This window comes from Thamnophis elegans, chromosome Z (genome assembly GCF_009769535.1).
Source record: "Thamnophis elegans isolate rThaEle1 chromosome Z, rThaEle1.pri, whole genome shotgun sequence".
NCBI classification, from domain to species: Eukaryota; Metazoa; Chordata; class Lepidosauria; order Squamata; family Colubridae; genus Thamnophis; species Thamnophis elegans.
In genome coordinates, this window is record NC_045558.1 from 65,757,267 (window position 1) to 65,783,941 (window position 26,675).

Below are 26,675 nucleotides of genomic sequence, written 5' to 3' on the forward strand. Positions count from 1 at the left end.
AACCTGAGAAGAGGCATTAAGATGGCAAAACAACAATACAAACATAAGGTGGAGAACCATCCAGCAGACAACAACCTGAAGCAACTGTGGCAGGGAGTGCAGCATCTGGGAACACAAGGAACACGGCCAACGCTGATGCCTCATTGGTAGAGGAGCTGAACACTTTTGCCCACTACGAGGTGAAAAGACCGCGTAGCCTCTGCCCGCTGGCCTTCTGATTCTCAGCCACTCACCCTATAGAAACACCGTGAGAGTTTCTATTGAAGGCCGTGAATCCCAGAAAAGCTGCAGGTTCAGATGGGATGCTAGGGATAGTGGTAAAGAATTGTGCCGACCAGTTAGCAGGGATTCTGACAAGGATCTTTAATATCTCCCTGCAAACGGCCAATGTTCCATCTTGCTTGAAAGCAGCCACTATTGTTCCAGTCCCAAAGAAAACAGCAATTAACTGCCGAAATGACTACAGATTTATTGGACCAACATCTGTAATGTTGAAATGCTTTGAGAGATTGGTTCTCCAACATCTTAGGACTCCCATCAGACTTTGACAAATATCAGTTTGCCTACAGAGGGAATAAATTGACAGACAACGCCATGGCTATTTCTTTATATTCTGTAGTGAGCCATCCAGAGAAACCCAGAAACTACGCTTTTCAGGATGCTTTTCATAAATTACCATTTTCTGAAGCATCCTTATTGAAAAGCTGACTGACTTGGATTTTCCCTCTTCCATCAAAGACTTTCTGAGGGACCGGCGAAAAACAGTGAGTCATATCTGTCATATCCACCTCCCTGAAGCTTAGCACTGGCTCTCCACGGGAGGGTATGACTGTGTGCTCAGTCCCTACCTGTATTCATTGTACACATGATTGTGTACGGTCTGACCCATCCACTGTGATCATTAAGTTCGCAGATGATACCACTTTATTGGGTCTAGTTACAGACTCCACTTCCTTAGGGTCTTGTGAAAAAATAAAGTGGAACAACAACGGATGACCTTCTTTTACTGAGCCACAATAGAAAGCGTCCTCACTCATTGCATTATGGTATGGTATCAGGGCCGGATTTTCCTATAGGCTAACTAGGCTTCAGCCTAGGGCCTCAAGATCAAGAGGGGCCTACATTCAAATTGTTAGCAAAATTAAAATTACACTATTCTAAAAACAGTGAACACTAAAACACTGAACCGAAAATAAGGAGAAATTCTACGCATATGACTAATAAACAAACATAAAAATGTATTGGTTAAGATTGTTCCAGCGCCGTGGCAGTTGGGGAGCCTGCCCACGTTCCCGGCACCGGTGGTCGGGCGAGAGGTGCGGCCACTCCCAGTAGCCGCCCCGTCGATGCGGAGCCCACCAGCGGCCAGGCAGGTGAGGGCAAGGGGGCCGAGCCAGGCAGCTGAGCGCAGCAGGGGAGAAGGCTGGCTTCACTGCCTTTGCCGCAGAGCAGAGCCACCCTCCGTCGGGAGGCCAGCTATATATATTGATATATATTTATATATATCACGGTAATGATGTATTTTATTGTCTCTCATGTAATTTACAAACTTAAAAATGGGAGGTGAAAGGGCCTCATAAGTGGAATAGCCTAGGGCCTCTTTTCATCTAAATCCGGCCCTGTGTGGATGGTGGCTTGACAGCCACGGATAGAAAGACATTACAGAGGGTGGTGAGCACAGCACAAAACACCAGACGACATCACTAGGACTCTCTGCCTTAAAAGAGTGAGGAAAATCCTCAGGGATGACTCACACCCTGGTCAGCCCTTCTTTATTCTCTTACCATCTGGAAGGAGATGAAGAACAGTTTTTATCTGTGGGCTGTCAGACTCCTGAATGAAAAATAGCTCTACAACAACATAGTCTGATTGATTTGCGGGGCTGGCACAATGTGTAATAAGTTCACATGGTGCAATAGGTTTTTGTTAGTAGGATTCACTGGGCTAGGGATTTTTTTGTCTTTCACTGTGAGTTGTATTGTGGTGGTGGGATTGCATGAAGAGAGGTTCAGCCAATCTCACTGTATGTTGTACTCTGACAATAAAGGTTTGAAATCATATAAAACTTTGATGAAAAGATATTTGTGTAAATCTTGAGAGTTATTTTTGGAACTTTCCTATTGGTAGTTTGGAACTTCCTATTGGTTGTTTCCCCTTTCCTACACTGATTGATTATTAAAGTTAAGGGTGGAGGACCTTTTACAAAAATAGCTAAAAAGAGTCTGCAGGATTCAAGTCAGAGTATAAATTAAGCAGTTTTCTTTAGCAGCATCTCATACAGATACAAAATAAACTTTCTTGTTTTGTTGTTGTTGTGGTTTTCCAACACAAGAAAGGAAGAGGATGCAGGTAAAACAGAAATGAAGGAATGTTCTTTGGATCTTTTATAACTTATTGACATAAAGGCAACTATCTCCTCAATCTGATTCAGACTTTTTGCTTGATTTAGAGGATCGGCGTTTTCTCTTTTTCTTTTTTTTCTTCTTTTCCTTTTTCTTTTTCTTCTTCTTGTGCTTCACCTGACTCTCTGAAGAACTGGAATTTTCACTGCTGCTGTCTTCATCTGATGTAGAGTCTTCAAGCAACCGTTTTAACTGTTCTATCCTAAGCACATAAACAGACAATGTCAAATGATATTTGCTTGGGCAGGTTTCATTTCACTTGGATAGCACTTTAAAACAAAACTTTGAAACTATTACCTTAGAATTAAAAGGGGTTCTTTACAATTAAGAAGTCACTGTTTTTTTCTTTGCAGAAAAATATAAAATGAAGTAGTTGTCATAACAGATTGTTGGTAATTTCTTGATTCACATCTCACAGGCATTCTCACTCTGGCAAGTCACTATCGCTCAACTACAAACTTGGGGACTATATTACTGAACTTTCTTATAATGGTCATAAAATATTTGGAAATTTATGAAGTATTGCTATCATCACTTTTATCATAATTGTTTAAAAGAGTTCCAAGCTTACCTCATATCTTTTTCATAGCGTTTATTTTCTCTTATTATATCATACATGGGGTCTTCATGTGCCTTAGAGAGGAAAGAAAGCTTCATATCCAAACAAATAATTTCTTACTTTTTACATTCTTAATGTGATGCCCTCCAGATAGAGTTGGATTGAAATTCGCTTGAGAATCCTGGAATTTATAATCCAAATGTATCTGAAAGGCTTAGAAGGTTGTTCTAAACAATTTTTGTACAAAAAACCCCAAAACCAATGGCATTTTCTACATAGGAGTGGCAACCTTTTTCCTAACCAAGCGTCACTTGAAATCCCATGTAGAGTACTGTGTAGGGTACTGTGGGTGGGATACAAACAACATGCGTTAACAAAGATGAGAAAACATTAAAACTTCTAACCCTACTGACCCAAATTGTGATGGCAAACCACATTACCAAATGTTGTTGGAAAGAGTCACTGGCAACTTTTGCAGAAGCTGTGGAGTTCTCAAAATAGCATGGTATAGATTGCTAGTCAAGGCTGCCTATCACGTCCTCCCATCAGTCTATGGACACAAGCAAAACAATTTTGTCAGCCTATTCTGGAGAGTTGTCCCATGCATTAATTGTTTTATATCTACACTCTTGGTTCATGCAGGTTGCTAGGGACAGATTATATTGATATCTTACTTTTAAAATATAACTTATGGATCAGTTTAATTTCTCCCAATCAAAGGATTTAGATAAAAAAATTCAGTATAATAAAATTCAAACCCTGCCTCTTTTATATGCATTAACAATTTGTTAAATCCATTTTCTGTTATACAATTGCACCTATCCTCCTTTGGACTTCTGTTTTGGAGTCATAACTTAAACTGCTATGTCCTATAGATAATAAACTGGACAAACAAAAGAAAACCAAATGTGTCATTTTCAGTATTATTCCTAATTTTTTAAACTACAAATACCAAAACTGAAATATAAGAATGTAAAAGAGTGAAATTCAAAGCAGCTAACAGTTGCAATATTTTTATATGATTAATTTTCAAATGTTTACTTTCATTTTCTAGCTTGCAGTTAGTTCAAAATGACTGGATACAGAATTTATATCTCTAATGTATACATCAATTCTAAATGCATAAATAGCCAAACACTTTATCAATACATGCTTATCTAATCATTTATGTTTAATACAATTTGCCCTCTCGGCTTTTGGTACAGAATCTATATAAAACCCGGTGGGCTTTATTTGCATAGGCTAATTTGAGGATAAATATTGAAATGAATAGTGCAAAAGTAAAAGGACCATGTTTGCTTTGAAACCAATTCGAAGTATTTCAGGACTTATAAAAGCACTACACTTCTCTGAAATTCAATTAATCAGTCCAACAAGATTTTGGAAATGTGCTGCTCTATTCTGAGGCTTGAAGCCCTTCTGAATTTGTTTCAAAGCATAGGTAAAGGTAAAGGTTTCCATCGCACATATGTGCTAGTCGTTCCCAATTCTAGGGGGCGGGGCTCATCTCTGTTTCAAAACCAAAGAGCCAGCGGTATCTGAAAATATCTCCATGGTCATGTGGCTGGCATGACTAAATGCTGTTACCTTCCCATCAAAGGTGGTTCCTATTTTCTACTTGCATTTTTACATGCTTTCGAACTGCTAGGTTGGCAGAAGCTTGGACAAGTAATGGGAGCTCACTCCATTATGCAGCACTAGGGATTTGAACCACCGAACTGCCAACCTTTCTGATTGACAAGCTTCATGTCTTAACCACTGAGCCACTGCATCCCTGCTTTATTCTGAGGCTTGAAGCCCTTCTTCTAAATTTGTTTCAAAGCATATCCAGCCCTAATAAAATACTTTCATTCTCCTTTTATGAATTTTGATGCAAGGCATACAGTAGTCCTAAGTGCTGGATGGGGAAAGGCAAGTAGAGGGGAATAACAGCATAACCCAGTGGTTCTCAAACATTTCTTTACCACAGACCCCCATTAAATATCTTTTGTGGCCATGGACCACCAAGACTTAACTCAAGATTTAAATCATAACATTTGTTCAAGCTTTTGTGGCCCTCTGGGGGTCCACAGATTAAGAATTACTGGCATAAGCAATTATTGTAGTTAAAGGGCATATCTCAATAATGTTTCTGCCTGAGCAAGCTATCTATATGTTTAGTATTTGTTTCCCAAAGCAACATGTCTTGGGATGATCCTGAACATGTAGTGGTTGGCTAAGGCAAAGTGACAGAGAGAGAAATTAACTCCAATTTATTCTCTACTGAAACTGTCTTCACTTTATTCCTAGAAAAGTGCTATATGAAAGATTAATATTAGCATATCATATTTACAGAATTATGTTAACATATCTATAATTAACATTATCTAAAAAATCAGATGTCTTAATTTAAGATTCTTGTCACATGATCATTTAGAGCATGGGTGACAAACTCAAGGCATCACATTGCCATGATATGACATACTGTGACATTTCCTCCTTCACGGAGCTGGGATAAGCATGGCCCATGAGTGACGCATCCAGCCCATGGGTTGCCAGTTTGACACCCCTGATTTAGAGTAAATTATATCACAATTTACAGTACTTACTACTCTGAATTGTTCTAATTTTTGGTTGCCTTTGATGAAGAAAGGACATTCTTTATCTCCTGTTCGGTGTCCATATCGTTTACATCTCCAGCCTTGAGAGAAAGAAAGAGATTAACACTGAAAAATCATATTCTACCCATTTTTTCTAACTTTTTTTTTACAAAAGGGCACAGATAGATACATACATAGAGAAAGAAAGTTGATAGGAGAGAGGAAGAAGGGAATTATATATATAGATAATACTAATAATGACATTTACAGGAAATAAGTGTGGTTAACTGAACAGGTAGTTTTATCCCCCCCCCCCACTTTAAGTGGAGAAGATATGTGAGATGTTACAATGGGAACTGAAAATACGCCCAATGAAAATAATTAACTGAAGTGCTGATGAGAATTAAAAATCTGGGGTGCTTAATGATATATATGTAAAATTAGTATGAGTTTAGCGGGAAACTCGAATCCGGCTCACACTTTGTTCAAAAAATGGGCTTTTGGGGGTCTAATCAAATAATGGAATTTTGAAATATGTACACCATTAAAAGAAGATGTATGTAAAATTATAAATATGAAAGATGTTTATTTGAATGTAATTATCAATACCAGAAAATATTAAATGAAGTATGCTCAGATGCTGAAATATACCATGTAAATTAATTGGAGAGAGTGGGAAGGAAAGATAGAGATAAGGAGAAAGAAAGGAGACAGGAGAGAGGGAAATAGAAAGGAGAAGAGAAGTAGGAGAGAAAGAAGGAGTGAAAAGAGGAGAGAGTAGAAGGAGAGGGGAAGGGGAAGTAGAGAAGAGAGGGATGGTAGAGAGAAGAAAGGAGGTAGGGAGGAGGAGAGAGGGAGAGGAGATAGGACAGTGGTGAAATAGGGTATTCTATGGTATATTGAAAGCAGAAGAGCAAATGACAGCTGTTCTGGATTGAGGGAATGATATGGGAAAAGACAATACATGAAAAATCTTTTCAGATGTAATGGTATATTTGTGGTTATATGTATGAAATTAAAATTAAATAAACTTTTTTTTAAAAAAAAGATTGATTTGTTTTGAGTAGGCTTCCAGTTCCAGAGGGATGTGATCAAATTGATTCAGGATCTTAAGAAACTGAGGCTCTTATTGTGATGTAACTTATAGGAAACATCATGGAAGATTACAAATTAATGTATGGCATGGAAAATATGACGTTACCCGCAAAAATGAATTGCTATGAATCTCTGTACTGATAAGTAAATTTGTAAAAAACATTAACTTTTTCCTTAATGTACAATTATTTAATAACATTGTAGAATTTGTTATCATCAGAGCTCCTGGTTGCTACCAAGGATTGCTTTCAAAGCCGGTTAGACAAATTTATGCAAAATGATATCACAGCTATTCTGTGACATTGGTAGTTATAGACTGCTCCTGGAGTTAGAACTGCTATAACTTAAATACTTGACATGTAGCAGTGAAATATGTTTATTAATTTCATGTCTTGTTTACAAATTTCCTGGATGTACCTCATTGGCCTTTGGTCTAAGCTCTTATTGGAAAAATATGTTGCGGTGTCTGAGGTATCAGATTTCCATGATACTAAAAACTAAGACATTTTTCTGCTTTAAAAAATTATAGTAAAGAAGCTGAATTAAGCATCCCACACAAATTTAAGATTATCCCTTCTAAGTGCTAGCACTAAGCACATTGTTTGCATCCAAATAGGATTGGATTTTCATAGCACAATCCTACATGTGTAATGACTCCTCTCTTAACTTGAGAAAGTAAAGACTCTTGAAACGGGTTATTTCAAAAGGAACCTTTAATCAGGCAGGATGGAAACCATTAGAGGCAAAGTAGCATCTGAAAACCTTTAGGCCATGCAAATGGGATTAAGCTGATAATGACCTCTCTCCTTTGTCCAAATGCAGATTCTGACCAATACACAAGCGTGAAGATGCTTCCTTAACCCTTCTACCCTGGGAGTCAATAAAACACACGTTTCCATGGCTATCTCTAGTTAGACATCAAAGTAATATATCCCACATGGCTATCATAAATATCCCTCCAGAGATGTTGGGACCTTTAGATTCCCGGTGACAGGAAACCAGTTGTGAAGTTGTAAAACTCAGTTGTTACAGATGTAGCTAATGATTTAACTCCAAGGCTCCCCTCCTCCCAATTGAATGGTAGTTCACTTTTAGGGATCTGACAACATGTCTATTTAAAAATAGCACGCAGTTGAAGACACCAACAGCTTCTGAGGATACTTCTTTGGTGAATTTTTTCTTCAACTATCCTACCTTTCTTGACTATAAATCAATTGATTATAAAGATGCCATGTTGCTTTCAAACTTATCCATGTGCTTGCACCAACTGAATGCACATTTCTGAGCATTTATACTGTTTCTAAGTTAGTACTTCTAGTTTGGTAATGCATGTTTCTTTACCCTTTATTCTCTCCTTTCCTTAAATGCTATGAATATTTTAAGTTATTCTATTCATGAAAGTACTGATAAAGGGTATATTGGAAATGCAGTTAATAATAAGAATTAAAGCTACAATCTTTTTGAAAAAGACTAGTATAAAATATATATATATCATAAAGCAAAAAGCATTTATAAATCAATCATCTTCACTGAGCAAAAATGGTAACTGCTACAGAAAAGATTTTATGTCCTATTCTCACCAATTAACCCTATTGTTGGATTTATTACAGAACCTCCAAAATCTAGATGCTCTACTTACATTGCATAACCTTGACCTCTTTTCCTAAAGGCATCCATAATCCTTTGGTTGGAGCATGTGCTAAAAATTCTCGTGCATTTTCATTGCCAGGTACATCAGGAATGCAGTCTTCTGGTTTAGTCTCATTTTCCTGCAACAGAAAGAAAAGAAATCCACTAAAACTACAAAGATAAATAAGTGAGCAAGATATTTTTCTATAGGCACAGAGTAGTAATTTGCAATCATGGCTAGAACTCATACTTCCTGGAAGCTGACTTGTGAACAACCAGGGATTGTCAACACAGGATTGGCGGAAAGTAGAAGATGAAGCACCCTGCACCAGCAACCATTCAGAATATTGTTAGTTTTCTGCTTCTAATTGTAGCAGAAAAGTACCTACTTGCAACAAGATCCTGAATACTATTAAGTCTCCTCTTGAATGGACATGTATGGTATACTGTATGCATTAATTGTATGTATTTGAACTTGAAGCTGTCTGGACAGCTGCACCTACTCTCATGCTATATAGCAGTGGTAGTCAACCTTTTTCTACCTACCACCCACTAATGGATATTTCTTGATGGAAAAATTTCTTTACCGCCCACCAGTTTTTGCGCAAGTGCAGAATATTTTTTAGAAAGAAGGGTGTTTTTAAAAAAAAGAAATGTACGTACATTTATCTTTTTATTTCTACTTTATGCATGTTTATAATATTTTTAACTTTATAAAGTTTAATTAGAAAACAATAAAGTAAATTGAAATTAGCTTTACTAGTGATTAATGAGAGCTTTGAGGCTGATGCTGCAAGACTAAATATTTGATATCTGGTTCGATTTTCGTAAGGAACAAACGAAGGTCTCCTCTTTCGGTGATATTCAGACGGTTTCTCTGTTTGCTCATAATTTGATTAACAGCACTAAAGCCTGATTCTACAAGATATGTGGTAGGGAAATTGAACATCATTTTCCACATATTTGGATATAATGCAGGCATTTTTTTTATTTTGCCAGAGTTTTTGGTATCCACCACTGCCAAAATTACAATTACTCTCTTCGTCATATTTAAGTTCTAATAGTTCTTCTTCAAGTTATATCAATCTCAGCAACATTTGTGGTAAAAGGATTTATCATACAGTCATGCACCTTTAAGTTTAAAATATATTGAAATTGTTTTTCCATATCCAATTTGAGTTCGTTGAGGTGGCTACTGAATCTTTCAATATCCCCCAGAGTTACATCATTGTTTATAGAGGACAATTCAGGAAACTGATGAAATTCTCTCTTTAAAATATTACGGAGAAGATCAAGCTTTTCGATAAATAATGACACAGTATTTTTGCAACTTATAAGAGTTATATTGGCTCCTTGAAACTGCAAATTAATTTCATTAAATCTCTTGAAAATGTCTGCCAAATAAAAGGCATCATTCTTTATGGTTTTTAACTGTTCATAGAGACCAGCCTCATTATCAATTTCAAAAAACTGTATGACACTATCAAATAATGCAACAAAACAAGACAAGCATGTACTCTTTGAGAGCCATCAAATTTGTGTGTGTAAAAGTAACCTAATAAAACTGCTCGTTATTGTCCTGGCACAGCTGTCGAAACATTCTATCACACTTGGCATTAGATTTGATCTTTTTTACAGCTTTAATTATTATACTTAATGATGAATGGAGACTTGTACTTAAATATTTTCCTACAATATGTTGTCTGTGCACAACACAATGAATACACAAAACATTTGGTACTTCTTCCTTCAAGCAAGCAACAAACCTACGATAGCGGCCTACCATTGATGGTGCTCCATCAGTAGCACATGCAACAATATTGTTCAAGAGTATATTATTTTTTGCAAAGTATGATTTCACAGCATTAAATATTGATAATCCTTTTGTATCTGTAATCAGAGTGACAGTGAATAGCATTTCTTCTTGCAATGTATTGTTTTCATCAAGATAACGTACATGTCATCAGTAGAGCATTATTATCTGCAATGACAGACTCATCCAATTGTATGGAAAATGAAGAATTTTGGAGAATACCTATAAGTTTATTTTCAACATTAGCCGCCATTTCGTCAATGCGTCTCTTTACTGTATTATCGCTAAGGGGCAATGTTTTTAAAACTTCAGGTTTATCCTGATGCATTACTGTTGAGATAAATTCTTTGATAGAGCGTATTATCAAAGTTTCTCCAATATTATGACTTTTACCATTTTTTGCAATTAAGTGTGATATGCAATAAACTGCAGTTAATCCATCCTCATTTTTGCATGTTGTTTTTGAAATGATGCAGCTATTGTTAAACGATTTTGAAATCTTTTATAGATTTCTTGAAAATATTCAATGGGCTTATCTTTATCTTGCGAATGCTTTGTAGCAAGATGTTCTCGCAATCGACTTGGCTTCATTGCTTCATTAGATAATGTCTTGTGGCACAGTAAACACATTGGAAGCTGTTTATTTGTAACAGATTCAATGAAACCCATCTTCAGATACTCTGGTAAATAGCCACGAGCATATTTCTTTATTTCAGACATGGGTTCTAAATTTGTTTCACAATTTAACAACTACTTTTACTCTTACGTTTTGATCTGCACTCCACACAGTGCTTTTTTCTCTCCTCTTTTCCCTTTTGTTACAAACATCAAAAACAATGCTGTATGAGGTACAAATTTTTATTAACTGTCACTATCAAAAAAAAAATCCTTTTCCTGCCTTCTTCTTCTTTACCTTTCTTATAGTATTTCACTATATCAAGGATCTCTTTTTCCCTTTTTTATTTTCTCCTTCTCCTTCCTTTACTTATTTCTTTCTTTTATTTTATAAGATAACAAAACTTAATTTATGAGCCAGACTAAGCACTGCTTACTCTCCTACTTTATTTTATCCCCTTTTCTCTATTTTTCTTCCTTTTTTTGTTATTTTTTTTTCTATCTTTTCCTTTTTATCTCCTTTTCTTTTTACCTTCCTTAGAGCAATGTACAAAATAAGGCTGAGCTAGTTAGCCCACTTATTATTATTAGCCAACAACAATTCTCTCCTGCCTATAACTTTTCTTTCTCCTATTTTGCAACTGCTTTGCTCGGCTTCTGCCTGTCCCTGCTATCCATTCCTCCCCTTCCTCTTCCCACATGTTTGCTTCTCCTATTTTGCAACTGCTCTGCTCGGCTTCTGTCTGTCCCTGCTATCCATTTCCACTCCTCCCCTTCCTTTTCCCACATATTTGCTTTTCCTATTTTGCAACTGTGCACGTTGGTTTATTGATGTGTGCGTTCGCGCCTAGTCACTCCACTCGCTCAAAAGAAGGTTTTAATCTCGGAAGTCCCTACCACCCACCTGGAATCCCGAAAGGCCCACTAGTGGGCGGTAGGGACCAGGTTGACGATCCATGCTATATAGAATCAAATGTGGCATTCTATATTGAAAAAGTTGCCTAGTGATGTTTTAAAAGAAATCTGATGGATATATTTTACTTCAAACTCAGATGCAAAAATAACACTAACACTTCTGTAGGCAAAAATGGATTTCAGGGCATACACAATCACATAGAATAATTTGAAGAATATTTACATTGTATCTGTTATTTTTTTCATTAAAAATATTATTTATAGCTCTCTTACCTACCTTAATTAGCCCTGGAGGAAGTTTCTCATAGCTGAAAAATAAATTGAAAATATATCTTTAGTAATATTTTTTTTAAAAACTAAGCAATGATGATTTTTTGAGTTGCCACAAAAGTAGGAGGATACTTTCTTTAACAGTGTTTTTCAATTGCCTTACATAATATGAACAATTTTGGAAAATGATTCCATTTAAGAAGGTGTCGTTATAATGAAATAAAAATGAGTAGTTTCAATCATGTAAAGAGTTCTCTCTAGATCAGTGGTCCCCAACCTTTTAATCACCGCGGACCGGTCAACGTTTGATAATTTTACTGCGGCCCACTGAGGGGGGGGGGACGTTGATTGTTTATATTTTAGATTGTTTTGATTTAATAATTTTAATTTAATTGTATTTAAACATGCCTTCAAAATAAAATACAAATACACCAAAAAATGAATATAAAGTGATTTAATATTTTAACTCACTAGAACGCTAAATCAATGAGAACCCTGAACTTGTTTCTTTGCAACGAGATGATTCCATCTGGGGGTAATAGGAGACAATGACACCTGAAGTGTGTTGCTTATGTCCAGTTTATTCCGTTGTTTTGTTTTGGTTGCTGTCACTGCAGAAAACCCTGATAGGATGTCAGAAATGGCAATAAGGATTTAAGTGCTGTGGTGGCAATCTCAGGGTATTCCGCCGTGACTTTAATCCAGAACACCGGCAGAGTTGTTGTTTCGAACATAGTTTTAAGGCCGCCATCATTAGCAATCTCCAGCAGTTGATCTTCTTCTTGCACAGACATGCTAGATTCGCCTGGTTTGTTGACAAATGGGTCATGGATCCATTCCTTACCAGTTCGTGGGTCTTTTGTGGTTGGGAAGTAGCGCTCGAACTTTTTAAAAAGCAAAGACAGGTGATCATGCACCAACTGGGAGAATGAATGCTCAGGCTCAGGCTCACCTAAAATCCCCACTAATGTCTGAAACATGTCCAAAATGCCACTGTTCATGCGCCATCCCCACAACTCCAGTTTGGCTTTAAATGCAGCTACTTTGTCTGCCAACTTGAAAACAGTTGTCATTTTCCCCTGAAGGGACAGATTGAGTTCATTGAGCAGGCTGAATATGTCACACAGGTAAGCCAGTTTTGCGACCCATAACTTGTCACTGAAATGTGCTGCCAGCGGTGACTTCTTTTCTGAGAGAAATCTTTGCAATGGCTCTTGGTTACTCTGGTTAGTGATTTTCCTCTAGATAACCATCTTATTTCTGTGTATAAGAGAAGGCATCTGTGCTCTGCGTCCATCTCCTCACAAAGCTGCTTAAACAGGCGCGAGTTAAGGGCGTGTGCTTTGATGTGGTTAATAACTTTAACGACATCAATCAATAAGCTGTTAAGTTCCAGTGACATTTTTCGGCTTGCCAGCATTTCCCGTGAATGATACAATGCGTAGATTCACTCTCAGGTGCAACCTCCTTAATCCGAGCAGTTAAACCCGACAGTTGTCCGGTCATGGCAGCAGCTCCGTCTGTGCATATGCTGACACAAAAGAACCATTTTAGTTGTCCTGATATATAACCATCCAGTGACTTGAACACTTCTGCTCCTGTGGTGTTGGTTGGCAAAGATAGTGCACACAATAAATCGTCATGCACATCCTCCTGATACAGATATCGCACATAAACAAGTAGTATTGCCTTGTTGTCGATATCTGTAGATTCATCAACCTGGAGTGTGTCCCACAGTGATGTATTAATCCTCTCCAACAATTGTGTCTCAATGTCTTCAGCTATTTCGAAGAGGAGGAGCCAACGTCGGGACGATACATCATGCGGACTCGACAGTCCAAGTTCACCGATGACACTTTTGCCCCGGTAGAATCTAAACCGTTCCAAAGAGACGGTGACTAGGAAGACAAAACCTTGCTGGTCGCAAGGACACCGCAAAGTCCCTGGTCGACCCAAGGAAAGTGCTTCCAACCGGCGGCAAACAGGCAGCCCCCAGGCTGACATAGTCAGAGACGGCTCCGGAAGGAAAGAAGAAGTGAAAGTGTTCCATCTGGTGAGGGTTTTTTTTTCTTTTACTTTCAGAAGATTGCCCTAAGAATTTTTTTTCCTTTAAAGATATTAGTCCTCTAAGTAAGAATAAGGCAGCAAATTTAATCCTTATTGGACTGTCTTAGAAAACTCTTTACTTTTGCTTGTAATGATCTTTTGTGGATTGAAGTGACTGCAACGTTTGCTGTTTCTCCGCTTAAAGTGAATGGACTGATTTTTTTCCTTATTTTTTACTACCTTAATTCTTTTGGCTTAAACTAAAACTTTTTTTTTATTTTAACAAATTCCTCCTTTTATTTGTTATAAAAGTATATTAAAGATACTTGAAGAAAGGGTATATAAAAAAGAAAAAAAAGTTGAATTTGTCAGTCGGAAGCCTGAGCCTGAAGTTTTTTTCCCCTGAAACAATGTATCACTCCTACTTGACTTCACTGACTTTGCAAAGGAAGGATTTGGAGCTTGTTTATAAAACCTGATAAAGACTCACAGGCATGAACAGTGCTTTGCGGGTGTGTTTGGAAAATATTTTGGCAAAAGAAGGAAAAGGAAAGAAAAAGGCAAGAACCCTTCTACTTTGAAAACTACAAAAGAACTTATGCTTAAATATAGATATATTATCCAAGAAACTTTCTCTTTTTGACAGGCTGGAGTGGCAGAGATTATCAGATTCTTTCTTTTTCTTTACATCTCTTTTCTTTTGGAAAAATGGATCAATATTCAGATGAAGAAAACTTAAAAGTTCAAAATATCCTGCATGGACTTCAAAATATCTTAGAAGGATTTGAGAGATTTGATAAGAAATGGGATAGACTATGGGGTATCACAGTAAAAGATGATGGGGTTGGACCCCCAAAAATTAAAGAAGAGAATGAAAATACAGAAAACAAAGATAAGATAATAGATGAACTTACTAATGGAGCAAATGTGATTGAAAGTGGAAAGAAGGGAAGCTGGAAAAGTGACTGTGACAATTGGAGCTTTACCCCAAACTTCAAGATCTAGAAGAAAAAAAAGAGCGAAAAGAATGGAGTTAAGAAGACAAACCTATCCAGAAATAAGTTTGACAACCAAAGTTAAGCTTATGTTAAAAACAACTCCAGGGCAACGAAACTACATGAGAGATCTTCTAAGCTACAAAGTGCGGAGAGAAGTTCAAAACTCTGGAAAAGAGCTGAAAAGAGAATAGACACAACAGCAGCCAAGAGAGATAAGACCATTCCACTACTGGAAAGACACTGGTTGATAATGCTAGTTGATGATAAAAAACTAGCCAATTTTTGATGATTAATAAGTAGGGATTTTAGTATCTTGTAGGCTGTTTTAGATTATCATTGAATGTTTATTCATTAACATATAATTTACTATGATATTAATAATTAAATGATAACCTTAATTAAGATAAATAATTGGGCCATAACTTTTAAATTGGGATCTGGTGAAAAGACTTATAAATTTTATTAACAAACCTTTGTCTAGATCTTGTTATGAAGGTAAATTAATCTGGGTCAGAAGAGAGGAGATGTGATACAAACAGTAAACAATTCATTTTTCCTTTTTTTCAACTATAATAACAATAAGGAAATGTTAATGGATACTTTTGGTGATTATTAAACAGAAATGTCAACATTTTTTAGAGTGTTCTAGATTCTAAATGTTTAGTTTGTTAACATATAATTAATCAAGATAATAACAATGAAATGATAACCTTAATTAGTAAAATAAACTGGATATAAATTGCAATTTGGGGATTAGGGAAAAGACCTATAAATCTTATTAACAAATTTTTGTTGAGAGCTGGTTATAAAGGTATAATGTCTTTTGGGCCTGAACAGAGGAGAGGTGAGATAGTAAACAATTCTTAGTTAACTACAATAATAATAAGGAAATGTTGATGGATAATATTTAATGATATATACAGGTGTGTTGTACTACTAAAAGTAATTTGGACAGAAGCGCTAATTGGTGAGAAATTACCAATTGGGAGGGAAAAAAGGGGAGGGAATGTTAGATATCCTACTAATTGACTCTTTTTTAGAATATGTTATAAAGATGTAAAGTTATGGCAGACTCATTGAGATTGTGAAAGTAATGCCAGTAGGTGGTTGTGTCTTTAAATATAAATGATTTTAGAAAAAAAACTATAATCAAATACAGTGATAATAAAATACATAAATTCTAAAATGTACAACTTAATTTGAATGAAGTATAGGTAATGATTGTAGAAGAAATGCACGAAATGTATCTGTACCAATGGACACACTTTCTACAAGATGTAACGAAAGATGATTCGTTTTTTCTTTCTTTGTGTGTGTAATAAAAATAATAAAAAAAATTTTTTTTAAATGTCTTCGGCTATTTCCTCAATGTGCCTAGTCACAGTGCTAGCTGACAAAGACACATGTGCTATATTTTCCTCAGCAGCCTGTCCTAGAAGTTCATGGCAAATATCTTTAGTGGAGGACAAGATCAATTCTTCACCGATAGTGAATGGCTTTTTAGCCTTCGCAATACGGTTAGCCACCAAATATGATGCTCTCAGTGCATTCTCCTTTATTGATGTGGTGGCCCTCATAAATTTCTTCTGTCCTTCGTGTTCCCATATTTTTCTTTCAAAATACTCCAGGGGCTTGTCTTTTAATCCAGGGTGCTTGGCGTTCAAGTGGCGAAGCAGTTTTGAAGGTTTCATTGCCTCATTAGAGAGCTGGTTGCCGCAAACTATGCAGAGCGGGGTTGGTGTGTGGGAATCACCTGTCCCGATAAATCCATATTTCAAGTAGGACTCATGGTATTGTCTGTTAAAAGTTTTATGTTTCTTTGATGTTGAAGGCTCTTCTTCTGTCTCCTCACTGGGCCTTTTCTTTTTCCCAAGGAAACTTTCTAACAACGTGTGTTTTGTACTCATTTTTGCTAATTTCTGGGTTAAATTTGAGCAAACACAATATACACATAAACCAAGCACTGTTAAACATGAGAAAGTACCGGTGAACAGAGAGAAGAGCGCCCTGATATCACAATATTTTGTGCATGCGTGGTATTGGTGCGGCTTTAGGTGACGTCTCTCAGCTCCCGGTTAACCTCTCGTCCATGGAAAGTCGAACAAACCCGAGAGAAATACACCACAGTAAATAAAATGGAAATAATTTAATGTTCCTTGGGTGGCCAGGTACCATTTGATCCACGGACCGCTACTGGTCCGTGGCCCGGGGGTTGGGGACCACTGCTCTAGATGACATGTTCATAATGATAGCTTCCAGTCCTTATTCTGTATCAACAATCTGTCAGAAACATATTAGTTTTTTTCTTGGATTGTAAGTGAGAAAAAAAGTTTGTTTCTTCCCATTAGCACAAATGACAGTCACAAGACATTTATTTACCTATATAATTTATTATTTTATGTATAAGATTTGTAATGCTTGCCATGATTCCCTGGATAATGAGTACTATATGTTAATAAGATAAATTTAAAACAAAAGCAGAATGGCAGCATTGTCCCAAAGGGGCTTTTTCAGAAGGCACCTGGACTTTCTTGTTTTTTCCCCCTTTCTTCTTTGCTTCTCATCCAAGAAGTTTATTCAGCTCTGACAAGATAGTGGGGAATGGAAGGAATGGACTGCTTTCTGCAAGGAATATAAACCCTTCTACTCCCCATTATCCTGTTAGAGCTGAAAAACTTTCTTGGGGGAGAAATGAAATGTTTTCAAAAGAAAAAACAAGAAAGTCCAGTTGCCCCCTGAAAAAACAACTTTGACCTGGATGACTGAGAATCTCTACAGACTTTCATAATGACAGCACTGCATCAAATAGCTGGTATGTAAGGATTTGCACACACCTCGGACCAGAACTGACTGGCACATAGCACTTCTATTCACAAAATTGCTTTTAAAAAGTGTTGATCCCACCTGCTTTCATGATAGAACAATAAAATGAGCCCAACAATGGATATCGTTATGAAACATTTTGATCTATGAATAAGAAACAAATACAATAAAAATACATAACAGTGTGCATAGTATGAAAACACTGGACAGCAGAGCATTTTTTCTCATAACTCTAAAATCTGGAGTCATTGTCTAATGTGCTGAGTGGAAGAGAAGAGATTTATCTCACACAGCATAGAATTAAGAAATAAAATTCCTTAGCACAAGGCCAGTAACTGTTGCCAATATGAATACCTTTATGAAAGATTTAGACAAATGAACAGTTAACTTGAAGTAGGCATTAAGACATTGATGGGCTGCTAGTTGCAGATGAATCTCATGCTTTTTCTTAAGAAAATCCTCACCAGCAACCTTTATCTCTCAGCCTAGAGCGACCTCCTCAACACTACAACCAAGCTGTAGTTGTGCACCGGATTAGGAAGGATACCATCGCAACCTTACAGGTTTGTGTACTGCTAAAGGTCACGAGATAGAGGAACTCGGGAGGAAAAGGAGGAAATAAACAAGTCAAGGGACCGTCGAAGAGGATCTGCTTACAAGGACTCCAGATGCTGGATCTGTTGGATTTGTTGCACAACCCGTTTATTTCGCTTTTGCTCCTTCCGATCCTGCCCTTTATGATTTGTCTGGGAGCTGCAGCTGGGCAGCGATTCGCTGGAGCGCCGATGTTTCCGGAGGCTGCCGCCTGCCCCTGCCACTTCCAGCTTGCCTCCTTGGAACATGGCCGCAGTGACAGTACCAGGACCACGGCAAGCGATCGGGCTCCCAAACAGGCTTGGCCTCCGCTCGACCGGCGTCTCCTTTCACTTCCAGGTTGGAGTGGAAACAGACACTTCCTTCAGCTAGCGGGGCTACCTCTCTCGAAGCAGCGCCCCCTTCTCTTCTTATTCCAGCCTTTTGGCGAAGCTTTGCTCCTCTTCGGGCGGGGCCGAAGCGAAGGGAAAGCCGGAGTATTTTACGGCATCACTTTGCAGTTATAACTGGGATTCTTTTTGCGAGGAAACGTTGCCTGCTAAAGCTGCTTTAACCCCTCGTAATATAATAATTAGATTTCTGGATCCAATGGTGGCAACTTCCAGGAAACGTGCACAGGATTTGGGTAAGGTGACCAGATTTTCAGATTGGTAAAGAGGGACACCTTTGATGGGGGGGGGGGGGGGGCTTCATTAAAAATTTTATACGGAGCAACAAAAATTTTCATACAATGCAAAAATAGTATTGTAATATTTTTTTTATTTCAACGTAACTACAATTTACAAATATAAATTGTAACTGTTGCCAAACATCAAAATTTTGATCACGTGACCATGAGAATGCTGCAACGGTTGCTAAGTGTGAAAAATGGTCATCAGTCACTTTTTTCAATGCCATTGTAACTTTGGTCACTATACCACCTTTCTTGCCACAGTTCTTAAGTGAATCTTAAGTGAAGATGTTATATCTTAAGTGAATCTTAAGTCTTAAGTGAAGATGTTATACAGTAGAACCTCTGGTCATGAACGCTTCTGACCAAAATATTCACATCCCCCCCCCCCCCGCTGATTTCCCCTTCTGCACCATTTTTTTTGTAAGCGCCAAATTTCCAAAATTAGGTTTGATTCATGACCAAATCAGTTTGCGACCAAAGTTATGGAACGAATTATGGTTGTGACCAGAGGTTCTACTGTATTCATGCCTTTACATACTCTATATCACCTCAAAATGTTGCACAGCCTTCATAAGTTTCTAATACAGATAAAATTAAATACAACATCAAAACCATAAAAAAGTAAAATTAACCTGGCTGGAAAATCCTATGCCTGTCTTGCTATTATTACTGACACATTTGCTGCAGTATTTGATGGCTAAAAGAAAAAAAAAATTGTTAAAGTGTGTATTATGTTCACTCCCATGTCTTGTCTGCTGCATTGATTTTGAATTCATTAAAAGAGCTTATTTTACATCAAATCCCTCTCATATTATTCTCCTATGTTCAATAAACCCTAAGAGACAGCATACTATACTGTACTGTACATCACTGCTGCCCCAGGCATAATCTCACAAGAGTGATCCACATTCCTTTCCTTCACATACTGATGGGGATGCATTTTCCAAAACTGGCATTTGTGTTTTGTTGTACTAATCTAATGGATTAGATATACTGGGGGCGGGAGACAGAGGTCAGCAAATAGTAAAAAAAAAAAAAAAAAAAACTAAGTGGGATCAGTGGGTCCTGTTTAACTAGGTCACATAAACATGGTAAATGCATTGTTTATATCTGCAGGATGCATGGAAAACAGGGTTAATAGCGATGAATTATTAAATTGATGATGCCTATGAATATCCCTTGTTTTAGTTACTTGCTTTTAATTTACTTGACAATATTTAACTGAGCTAAATCATTGTAAAAGGAAATTCTACAGTTCCTAAAAGCAAAGTTCCTAAATCAGATTTTGAAATTCCCTGGTCTTTTAAGGAAAAGTTCTAATGTTTATAATAATTTCATAGGAATAATATCCCCACAGGAGTCTCTGCCTCTTCCCCCGAAGAGCATACCGCATCGTGCAAAGCTTTAAGAAATTCCCCGGGGATCCCCATCCGGCTTTTAGCCAGAAAAAGTTTTTTTCCTTCTCTCAAGTCGCGCAACAGTTCTCAGCAAAGCGCCTCAAAGTTACAGGTTGCTTTAAATCGCCTTTCAGCCGCTTGTCCGCGGACAGGACCGGCAGCCTATTTCTGCGGAGCCTCAATTTCGCTCTTACATATCCCGCGTTTACAAGATTTTCTCCGGAGCTGATCACACTGATCCAACCTGACAGCAAGCTCCACCGAGCTCAAGGAGTGATAGCCCGGTGCCTAATACTTGCAGGACAAACTGGTGGAATCCCGGACACGACTTTCCACTGCAAAAAAACCATTCCCCAAAGCCAGAGCACCAGAAAACCTTTCACAACAAGCAGCAAACAACTAAATACTTTCACTCCTCGGAGCGTTCGCAACTTCACTCCTTCCAATTTCTCGGCCTGGGAGGCTCGCCGGGCTCCGCCTACCCCGGGCCCCCATTAGTCTAGCGGGCCGAAGAACGCACGCACACACACACACACACACACACACACACACACACACACACAGGCAGATGTCACACAAGGGCCCTTCAAAGACTAAACTTTTTTTTTACTGGTGGGGAATTAAAACTCCCCTTTTCCTCAATGGGAAATCATATTCAGACAAAGAAAATTATTAAAAATATCCTTTCCTTTCTGAAGCCTGGCTCTTTCTCTGCACCTATATTGGGAGGGGGGGAATAGGGGAAATGCAAGCAGCGAGGCCAGCCTGCCCCCTTCTCGTCTCCCACCCACCTCCTTCCCAACGGGACAAGAAGGTGGAGGGCTGGTCTTGCAAACGGGGATCAGTGCACTCGCCACCTCCCCCTCCCCCAGGAGGAGCTCTGCAGCGGGACAGACAAATGGAAGGGGAGATCACCCCTTCCTCCTCCGAGCCCCCAAACCCCGTCTTCCCTGGCCTGCACCCCTGCGGCCAGGCTCTTTTGGGTTTGGGGATAATCCGAATGGGTGGAGCGGGGGATCCCCGGGGCAGAGGCCTCCCGGTGCAACGGTTTTCCGCAGCTCCGGAGCGAACCTTTGCCTTCCCCGCCCAGGATTGCAAGGCTGGAGGCCTTGGCAGCAGCCACCCCCACCCCCAGCCAACCAACCCTCGCCCGTACCATGAGCGGCAGGACCTGCGCAGTTCCTCTCCTCCCCGGTGCCGTCCTGTGGGCGTGCAAGCGCTGGGTGCGAGCGTTGAATGGCTGGCCAGCCCGGAAGGCTGCCAGCAGGGCTCGGCCGCCATTCAGTGACACATGTTTCGCTGGATGGCGGCCGAGGGGCATGCTAAACTGCCGGCATGACTTTGAAGTGCTGGCTTGCCTTCCGCGCGGGCTGATGTGTAAGGCAAGCCAGCACTTCAAAGTCATGCCGGCACTTTAGCATGCCCCTCGGCCGCCATTCAGCGAAACATGTTTCGCTGAATGGCGGCCGAGTTCTAAACTGTCGGCATGACTTTGAAGTGCCGGCTTGCCTTCCGCGCGGGCCGACGTGGCAGGCAAGCCAGCACTTCAAAGTCATGTTGGCACTTTAGCGTGCCAGCAGGCAGGGCTGGAGCGAGCGAGCAAGCGTGCTCCGTCCCGGTGGGTGCATGAGTGGAGCACTTTTCCAGCGCTCCTGTGCCTGGAGAGCTCCGTCTGCATATGAGCCCGGGATCCGCTGCTTGCGCTCCCTTGCTCCACCCCGCCACCCGCCTTCCCTATCTAGGGGCTCCTCCAGCAGAAGTAGCAGAGTCGCATTGAGCACCGCTCTGCCTTCCTCCACGCTCTTCCCGCCCGGATGCCCAAAGCCTCCCAGCCCGCCCGGCCCGGGGCGAGTCAGCTGCAGTGCAGCGGGCAGCGATCCCACCACCATCCGCCCGCTCACTCGCCCCGCACGTCACTTACTCTGAGTTCGGAGAAGAAGAAGCGGTGACCCCAGGTGGCTCTTTTCGCGGAGGCTTTCCCACGGCTTGTCCGGAAGTAGGGCTAGAAAGGCGAGCTCGCTCCCCCGCCCATCCGCCCGCTCACTCGCTATGCTACCCCGTCCATGCAAGCAGCAGCAGATGGGCGTAGGAACCAGTCGAAGAAGGCACCAAAATTAAGCGGGATCTTTTGGGAATGGCCCGGGACACGGGAAAAATTATGAGAAGGCGTGCCTGTACCGCCAAATGCGGTATGTCTGGTCACCTTAGATTTGGGTAAGACTATGTAGGAGACACTATGGAGTCTCGTTTTTTCATTGCTTCCTTTTGGAAAACTGGTTTAGTCCTCTACCGGCTCCAGGGGCGAAGTCCATATTTATTTACCTCTTTACCAGGCTTTAACCTGAGGTAAAAGTCAGTTCCCCACAGGATTTGCTGTGAGAGCTATGTGAATTGGCTTTAGTCTGGCTGTGGCTTAGCTATTCTGAATTCAGAGTTTGTTCCCTCTACCAGTCAAGAGGTACGTGGGTATTGTTTGTATCATGTTTTTTCTATTTTGTAGATAAATACGTTTTTTTTCTATATTACGAATCCTGCTCAATGCTTTGAATATGTGCTGGGTGATTCTCAAATAAACTAACAGGTTATGGGCCCAGATCCTACCCAGCCAGGCCATGCACAATCAAACTGAAAAAAAGGCTCAACACAGAACTGTAATCAAGCTGAGAGATTGCCTGTGTTATAACAAACAAACAAAAGGAAACAAGACAGAGAAGGCTTGCAGGATGACTGTTGATTTCAAGGAGAGCTCTCTGCCTTGATTGGAACAGAAGAATTATCATATTTGGGCTGTAAAAATGTAATGCTTTCTGAAGCTAAGGAGTTCTGGGATATCATCATTAATCCACCCCAGGGGCCATTAGCAGCTGCACATCAATGCTGGCATGATAAGTTTGGAAGATGAACAATTCTTAAATGTAGCTGATTTAAAAACAGCAAAGGAGATTGGGCTGAAATGTGAGTGCAGTTATTGAGACAATTGTACATACAATATAGTGCAATTATTGAGACAATTGTTCAGACGCCAGCTGCTGCTACAAAAGATCATAGAAAAGCATCTGCTGCACATGCAGGCAATTTGACATGGTGAGTTTGACACCCATGATCTATAGGATCTGGGTTGTTCTTGGGAAGAAAAAAACAGATAATCATTGCTTACCCATGATACATTTAGTAATTTGAAATATGGAGAGTACTGAGAAAGATCTGTGGCCTTTACAGTGTCCCCACACTCATGTGATTTATGGGGCTTGGCAACTGATGCCCATTTACGGCAGTGTCATAAAATTGTCGTTATCAACCCATTTGCTCATTGGCTTCCAGCAAGCAGTTCAATGGGGAAGTCAGCAGGAAGTCACAAGTGGCTGTCATGTGACATTGCATTTAATGACAGAGTGATTTTGCTTAACAATGATAGCCCAAATTGACATCATAAGTTGGCATAGTCACATGATATTTCACTTAAAGACTGTGATACTTAGTGATTGTTACAGGACTACCTGAAATGTTCTGACCTAGGCTACCCAAGAGTATGTGAAAACTCTTTGTCCTGACAAAAACCCCTTTTATTAATTTACCATCATTACCCTAATTCTGTGTCTCTGGGCACTTGGAGGTGTTTCTGGCGCATTCTTGCCAGCCTTGGCTAAAGTTCTGTGCTGTTTTCCTTTCTCCCCCCCCCCTCCAGCTGTCCATCTCAGCTTTCATCTTCTGACCTAGGCTTCCCAAGAGCGTGCAGCAAACTTTGTCCCGCCAAAAACCCCTTTCATTAATTTACTGTGAATTCTGCTCATTAACATCCAACAAAGTCAGTCAAGGGATGATTTACAGTCACATACCTTTTCTGGCTTGGAGAGCTGACAGGCTGATATTTGCAAAACTTAGCAAGGAGAGTTACGAACCAATTAAGTGGAGTAATTGTCTCCTGCAAACTCCACTCTCCTTTCGCTCCTCTTTTATTTCCTCTGGGAGGGCCATTCATCATCCACCTGTGGCCTTACTCCCAAGTCGATTCATTTTTTAGCTGTTCCCTTCATCTGGCAACTTTGCGCATGTGCACACTGGGAACAGGCTCCAGCTATTCATCTGCCTCACTGATGTTTGGCTCTGAAGGCAGCTGATAACTGGCATATGGCTCTGGCCCCTTCTCTGCCTTTGACACAGAGCCCTCATCAGAGCCTTTCCCAGAATCTAGCACTGGCCCTTGTTCCTCCCCAACTTCCTCACTGTCCAAACAGCTGTGACTACCATAATACTAATTCTGGAATATATGCTAATTGAATATTCTCTGTTGATGTCAGCCTTTGCTTCGCTGCTGCTTCAGCTGCCATTGAAACGGGGGGGGGGGGGGCTTGGTATTTGGGAGGGGAATCATTATGTGCTGGAGGAGTGTTTTAGAAGCTGTCCTGACCGTCTCTCTGCGCATGTGGAGAAAGGAAGTTTCCCGCCAAGGCTAACTTTCCAGCATTCCAGCCTGATGATGTTTTTTGAAGATATCTCCCACCTGACAGTTGGGTGAATTATTATTGGACTATGGAATGGGGTGCCAAGGGGAGGGGATTGCATTATGCATGATATCCATTGCTTTCGCGCCAATTTACCCAGACTCAGCTTTGCATTGCTACTTATCGTTTGTAATTAGTAAAAGTACACTTAATTCTAAGTAATGGAGTTGAGTGGTTTCTTTCCTGATTATTAAATGAAGCAGCACCTGACAGTTCCTATTATCTGTAATGGTAGAACTATCTTTTAAAAAATCTTAATGAGTGTGTTAAGACTACCTATGATTAGTGCTATTTGCTCATAACACAGTATTTCTTTCAGTAACTTCAAGAAATATTAATTTTCACACAAGATACCATATTTTTTCTTCTACCTCTCTATAGATACCTCTGTTTAATTTTTTTAGGTATCTTAAATAAATTGCATGGATGTTCATGTGTGAACATGTGTGTGTGTTTTTACAATTCTGTCAAACTCAGGCCTGGGGGCCAGATCGGGCCTGGAAGGTGTGAAGGTGTGTAGATCTGGCCCGCAGGGCCACCCTGGAAACAGCAAAGGACCTACTTGCAGTGCCTCTGCCAGCAAAAATGGAGTTCAGGAGGGCCATGCGTGACCCTCACAAGATCCGTGCGCAACCCTTGCAAGCTCCATTTTTGCTGGGAGAGGGTTGCTGGAGGCCATTGCAGCCAAAAATGGAGCTCGGGAACCTGTTTTCACTGACAGAGTGCTCAGGCCACCACAAGTACCCCTGACACAAGTGACTTTGAGCTGGCCCTGTCCACCCCTGCTCCAGTCCCCCGAGTCAAACACATCCCGGATGTGGCCCTCATTGAAATAGAGTCCCCCCCCCCGGTTTAAAATTATACATATGCTAAAAAATTTCAAATGTAGTTTATAGTAAACTGGAATTTATTCAGCTTTTAAAAAGTATGGGGGGCATTATCCTATCTATCTTATTTCTTGTGCCATGTCCTTCTTGATAACTATCTCTTGAAGAAACACTTTCCATGGCAGTCCTTTTGTGAGTTCATCCACAACATATTTCCCAGCAAAACATGATTATCTACATTTGAATTCTTGTGCTCTCTGCATTAAACTACCCTTGTTATCTGTATAAATATATTATATGGATTATACTGAATCAGATGTACGAATTGAGCAAAACAATTTCTACTATAGTTTTTTTTAAACTCCCCTATAAAAATTAAATTCAGTGTCAAAGTTCTGACTAACAAGCCCAAGCAAATCAGAACCCTGAGATTCAGAACTCTCTCAAATAATTTCTTTATTGGGCACATCATATTGGCACGATTAAATGTAAAATCAACTCTGAATATTTCCTGTGGTTTCAGTATAATTAAAATAGTATATGATGCCCTCCTCAAGTGTCACAGGTCACATTGTCCAATTAGGTTCATTGGCGGGCTCCCGAGGCACTCCTCTCCATTTCTATCCAACACCTGTGGAGATGATCTTGGTTCCCACTAGATAGAGTGGTGTGTCTGGCAGTGAATTCCTTCCCCCTCCATACTGTGTCAACTTGAGAACCAACAAAATGGCTTCTGCAGGTTCGGTTTGAAGTTGACAGTTGGATCTCCTCTTAGTGAATCAGAAGTACCTGGAAAACATAAAGTACAGACAGGTTAAGTCCCTATTAGCAACCCCTCCCATCACTAGGTTGTTCCTTTGGCTTCTGAAGAATTTCTTAATTAACTTATCTGCTCTTATCTTGTTACTCTTCACTCAGGTAGCTTCTGATGGGATAAC

At 39.7% G+C, this 26,675-nt stretch overlaps 2 protein-coding genes across 3 annotated transcripts in view; one reads left to right on the forward strand and one right to left on the reverse strand.

Moving 5' to 3' along the window:
• Nucleotides 1-1,989: 1,989 nt before the first annotated feature.
• Nucleotides 1,990-18,767, reverse strand: RP9 (RP9 pre-mRNA splicing factor). Its single transcript, XM_032234756.1, has 6 exons — nucleotides 18,402-18,767; nucleotides 11,885-11,915; nucleotides 8,275-8,404; nucleotides 5,550-5,641; nucleotides 2,974-3,035; nucleotides 1,990-2,604 (listed from the first exon to the last, which is right to left on the reverse strand). Exons 1-6 carry the CDS (start codon nucleotides 18,584-18,586, stop codon nucleotides 2,418-2,420), a joined length of 687 nt encoding a protein of 228 aa, XP_032090647.1. The 5' UTR covers nucleotides 18,587-18,767; the 3' UTR covers nucleotides 1,990-2,417.
• Nucleotides 18,768-18,881: 114 nt separating this feature from the next.
• FKBP9 (FKBP prolyl isomerase 9) overlaps nucleotides 18,882-26,675 on the forward strand; it is a 72,393-nt gene continuing 64,599 nt past the window's right edge. Inside the window, exon 1 of one of the 2 annotated variants that reach the window (XM_032234755.1) lies at nucleotides 18,882-18,963. The gene's annotated coding sequence lies outside the window, so the exon portion shown is untranslated. Of the gene's footprint in view, nucleotides 18,964-22,783; nucleotides 22,867-26,675 lie in introns of those variants that run through there. The other variant, XM_032234754.1, reaches the window with a different exon arrangement.

Bases quoted from the DNA above. Each gene is read 5' to 3' on its own strand.
- RP9 (XM_032234756.1), bottom strand. From the start codon at position 18,586: ATGTTCCAAGGAGGCAAGCTGGAAGTGGCAGGGGCAGGCGGCAGCCTC. The intron at 5,642-8,274 runs GTAAGTAGAGCA...CTTTCTCTCAAG, and splicing joins AGAGGTCAAGGTTATGCAAT to GCTGGAGATGTAAACGATAT. The intron at 2,605-2,973 runs GTAAGCTTGGAA...TTATGTGCTTAG, and splicing joins CGCTATGAAAAAGATATGAG to GATAGAACAGTTAAAACGGT.